Here is a 4,990-nt window from a genome sequence, read left to right on the forward strand (position 1 = left end):
TCATGAGCATACAAATTCTATAGTTGAAGGAACTTTGGATTTTAGCTCCTTCATAGCATGAATTCTGGCGTGCTCCCAGATATCTTCCACATCATCAGATACTACCAAAGGAAAAGAAAACCAATCGCGAGGATCGATAATGATTTTCTCCACTGTAACAACATTTTCTATAACATTCATGACAAATTCATCAACTTTTTCATGACCATAGTAGCCAAATATTTCCACTACCTTAAGGTTATTATTATAACAGCAATTATCTGCTTTTGTATATTCTCCATAACACTCCTTACATCTTTGGAGAGGTAACTGCATCATTAAAAACAAGTCAGTACTCATGCAACTACAAGTACGACAAAAATCTACATCAAATACAATTTCCATCAATAGCAACCATCATTCATATACAACATTTGAAAGAGCAAAACTCCTCACAGATCAAAGGCAGTATACTATCAATATATTGGAATGCAAACTATCGTATTGACAATATTCCTAGATTGATGGAAAGTTTCATTGAACTGAAGTCTCATCACAGATTGAGGCCTCTGTTTCGCACAAAAAACATGATAATGGAATTGAGGTCATCTCTATTGGGATCAGGACATCATCTATCCACCACAATCCCAATGACCTGAGAATTCGTGAAAGAGAGATGCTTAATTTATCAATAATTCATGTCTTGTAATTACAAACTAAAATCCTACAACATTTAATTTATCCTTTGCGTTATGATTCATACTATTTGTTTTCAAATACTCAGATATCTCTGATTTCAACATTATAGGATAACTCAAGAAATGAGAACCCTATCTTATTATATCATTCATTAAAAACAAAAGTACTACGCTTCTGAACTGAACATTTAATCAACTTGATGAAACTACAACAGAAGTACTACATGTTTAAATTGCACATTTTAATCAACAATCTCCTTTCATTATATTGACAAAACATAATTTGGCTTTTGAAACTAAACTTTTTAATCAAAAAATGGTATGCACAGATCATGAAAATGCTATATCAAGTGGAACTAGACACAAATAGCAAGGTTTCCTATGTAATCTACCAAGTAAACATACCAAATACGACAACGCAAGCAAAAGTCTCTGCAGGCAAGGAAATGCTTTCATGATTGAATTTAACTGACGAAAAACATGTACGCTGATATCGACAAGTAAATGCAAATGCTTCATATTTGTTAATATAGGATTAGGAATTACTTCACCGATCTTGGAAACCTGACAAACCAAACAAAGAGTAAATGTAATAACATAATCCAACAGAAAAAAGAAAAACCTGCATCAACATTTTCATACACTTAATTGCCTCTGAAATGTTACCGACTCTTAGAATTTCTAGCTGAGAAAGGCAACATGAAACCTGGTTGATGACATGGTTATGGTGCCGATCTATAATGGAAAGCAATGTAATAACATAATCCAACAGAAAAAAGAAAAACCTGCATCAACATTTTCATACACTTAATTGCCTCTGAAATGTACCGACTCTTAGAATTTCTAGCTGAGAAAGGCAACATGAAACCTGGTTGATGACATGGTTATGGTGCCGATCTATAATGGAAAGCTCAACAAGCTTAGGTACATTCCCCAAAACAAATTTAGTTTCACCGCATCTTAGCATGTATAGTGAAATTCATGGCACTAATCTCTATTCTTCCAATGTAAGGACAATCTTGTAGAACTAAGTACTTTAATGTGAGTGATTGGCCCACAACTTTTAGACGAATCAAAGTTTCGAAATCATACACACTCAATCGTTCAAGAACATGACAATTTGACAAGAACCGCTCAATAACTTCTCCACTCACATCAACAGACTTAAGATTAAGAACTTCAAAAGCAATTAGACAAAGTCTTTTAGGAAAAGTATACTTGGATTCCAAAATTGAAGAATTAACAATTGTAAAGTCTAACTCAAACTTATGAACTCTCTTTTTCATGGCAAATTTAATCAAATCACAAACAAAAGCATTACACTTAATGTTAGATAAATTAATAATTGTAAATTTAGCATAATCGATTACTCACTTACAGGGCCCATTTATGTCATTAGTGGGACTGACTTATTTTATTATTTTATAGTAGGCCCTTGGTCACACACTCTCTGTAATATTCTGGTTGACCCATTTGACTGGAGGGCCAACTCTTTTTATAAGCCCAATGACTTATCCATATTTTTCTATTATTATTATATTATTAAATTATTATTATTTTGTGTGCGTTAAAATTAATGGGTAAGTCTGACCTGTAGAGACTATAAAAGGTCCAGGACAAGCAAATAGATACATGCTGTATTTTTTGTGATTAGAGTTTTTAGAGATCAGTAGAGAGTGGTTTGATAGTAGTGTGTCCATAGGTGCTACTTTACATTATTTTCTAGTTTACAGGATTAAAGATTTAATTTATCAATGGCTATGTTTGGAGGTTAGTAATTTATGCTCCAATGGAATTTATCATCTATAATTTAGATCCGTAAATTCTAACAATTGGTATTAGAGCATGGTTAATATACATAGTGAATTCCCTTGTAATTTGTCGTGATAATAACTCAATTAGCATAGTGAATATTGATCTGTGTTTCGGCCATTCATCATTGATCTGTATATATTGATTACATGATATTTATTTTATTATTGTTTGCTCCTCCTTGATTAATCGGAGATTATATGTTTATGGTCTGTGAAATATATATATATATATACATATATATATATATATATATATATATATATATATATATATATATATATATGTGTGACTCGACTCGTATATACTCACTAAAAAAAAAAAAAATTGTAAAAATATTGGCCGTATATTGCTTTTGCAAAATATTGAGAAAATTGGGTTTTACATGAATTTATGATATGGGTATTGTTGGATCTTGTTCTCTATGTGGAATTGAATAAGTTTTGAGTGTTAACTGAAACATTTTGAAATTTGGCAAAACTTGAGAACCCGTGGCCGAATAAAACCTGGGTTTGGGAATTGTATTTTTGGTTAATTTTGGGTGAAATTGATGTGTGGGTTATGGTTATCATGTTGAGGACAAACGGATGGTAACAATATGGTCAGAAAAAAAGGCTGGAACGACAAGGTTTTGGCTAGGTTCGAAACCGAGTCACGTGACTTGCTTGTAGTGAAACTGGGTTGACTCATGACCCGGTTGGCTGAAGGAGATGAAAGAAACGACAGGTTGTTTGGTGTTTGTGCGGACATCATCATAATGTGCCATTTGAAGATGTCAACATGTTGATGTCAGCAGCCGAAAATTAAAAAAAAAAAATAAAACTATTTTTCTTATTTATAAATATTCTCATTTATTTATTTATTTGTTGATTAATTATTTATTTATCTATTGTTTAATTTTATTGTTATAAGAAAAATACACACACACACACACATATATATATATATATTGTTATTTATTTATTTGTTTATTGGTTCTTAGTTCATTTATTTATTTATTCCATTCAAATTTTCATGAATTAAATTAAATATATATGTTTGGTGAATTGGATTTTGTTAGCTTTCCCTAAAAAGGCTTGGTGCTTAGTTGGTATAGTAATATGGGATTTTAGACACTCACTTGTCGTGAAACTTATTTTGTCTGCATTATGTATACCAATGTAATGTATGTTAGCATAGTGGATGAAAAGTTTTATATTTGTCTATTTCATGAAATTGCCAATATATTATTTTTCTCCCACTTATTAACCAGGTTCTATACGGGTAAATAGGCTACCTTGTTAGTGGTTTTATTTGCTTTGTATGACGACTGGAATGGCAGTGTAAGTTGATTGAATGCCATGAATCATAGGTTTTGAGTTACCCTGTCGTTGATTTAGTTCAATGCATTTGATTATGGTTATTTAGTTGACTGTTCTTGGCCCGCGAAATGGTATCTTTAGTGTTGCAAAGACTCTAGCGATATTGATTTTATATTTTATGATGAATGGCTGAAAACTGAAAAATAGTAATTGTTTTATATATATTAAGTGCTTTATTGTGTTTACTATTTTCACAGTTAGTAGTATCCTGAATGTTCTGCCTATGACTCCCATGATCAAATTGGATGGGACAAATTATCAGAAGCAGACGAAGACTTTAGTTATGAATTTGACATTTATAAAATTGGATCTGACTTTGGAGATAGATCTACCCGAGATACCAACTGATGATAGTAGTGCGATAGTTAGGAAACTTTATGAGGATCGGAAGCATTCTAATAAGTGTTGCATGATAATGATGAAGAATTACATGGATGAAGCTATATATGCTAGTATTCCTAAGGTTGATGTAGCAATGGAACTTCTTAAGGAGATAGGAAAGAAATTTATCAAGTTTGATATGAATGAGAAGTATCATTATTTGGACTTTTGAATAATACTAAGTATTATTGAATTAAAGGAGTAAGGGACCATATTATGTTACTTTCTTATTATTATAATAAGCTAAGGGACCTTAAGATGGACATTGGAGAAATGAAAGAATACTTCAATGGAAAGTGTGACTACTGCAATAAGGTTGGACACAACAGATAGACTGTTAGATTTTAAAGGGAAAGAAAGAGAAGAAAGATAATATTTTAATGATTGAGACCAATATTATTGATGTGCCTATAAATTCTTGGTGGTTAGATACTAGAGCAACAATTCATGTTACTAATTCATTGTAAGGGATGATAAGTCAAAAGGGGTGAACCAATCTTGAGCAATATGTTTGTATGGGAGATAGCTCAAAAGTGAAGGTGGATATCATGGGAACAATCAAGTTGAAGCTTGCTACTGGATATACTTTAAAGTCAGAAGGAGTTTCCTATATACTTTCAATAAGAAGAAATTTATTATCTATTTCTTTTTTGGATAGTCAAGGTTATAGTTTTTTGTTTGGTCATAACAAAGTTGAAATGTGTAAGGATGATAAATTTGTTGGTTTTGGAATTTTATGTGGTAATTTATATAGACTTG

The 4,990-nt window shown here is 31.6% G+C and overlaps 1 protein-coding gene across 1 annotated transcript; it reads right to left on the bottom strand.

The window, feature by feature from the left end:
• LOC132800760 (uncharacterized) lies at window positions 1–2,311 on the bottom strand. The gene is made up of 5 exons (XM_060815020.1): window positions 2,269–2,311; window positions 1,713–1,854; window positions 1,330–1,462; window positions 1,083–1,241; window positions 1–309 (listed from the first exon to the last, which is right to left on the bottom strand). The coding sequence occupies exons 1-5, from the start codon at window positions 2,309–2,311 to the stop codon at window positions 1–3; spliced, it is 786 nt and encodes a 261-aa protein (XP_060671003.1).
• Between the last annotated feature and the right edge of the window lie 2,679 nt (window positions 2,312–4,990).

The sequence above is a fragment of the Ziziphus jujuba genome, chromosome 2 (assembly GCF_031755915.1).
Source record: "Ziziphus jujuba cultivar Dongzao chromosome 2, ASM3175591v1".
In the NCBI taxonomy this organism is placed as follows: Eukaryota; Viridiplantae; Streptophyta; class Magnoliopsida; order Rosales; family Rhamnaceae; genus Ziziphus; species Ziziphus jujuba.

What these genes read in the sequence shown, in the direction of transcription:
- LOC132800760 (XM_060815020.1), bottom strand. Translation starts at nt 2,311, where the DNA reads ATGTATCTATTTGCTTGTCCTGGACCTTTTATAGTCTCTACAG. An exon ending in GAGTCGGTAACATTTCAGAG is followed by an intron (nt 1,242 to 1,329) that starts GCAATTAAGTGT and finishes TTGGTTTGTCAG; the next exon opens with GTTTCCAAGATCGGTGAAGT. An exon ending in TGCTTGCGTTGTCGTATTTG is followed by an intron (nt 310 to 1,082) that starts GTATGTTTACTT and finishes TTAATGATGCAG; the next exon opens with TTACCTCTCCAAAGATGTAA.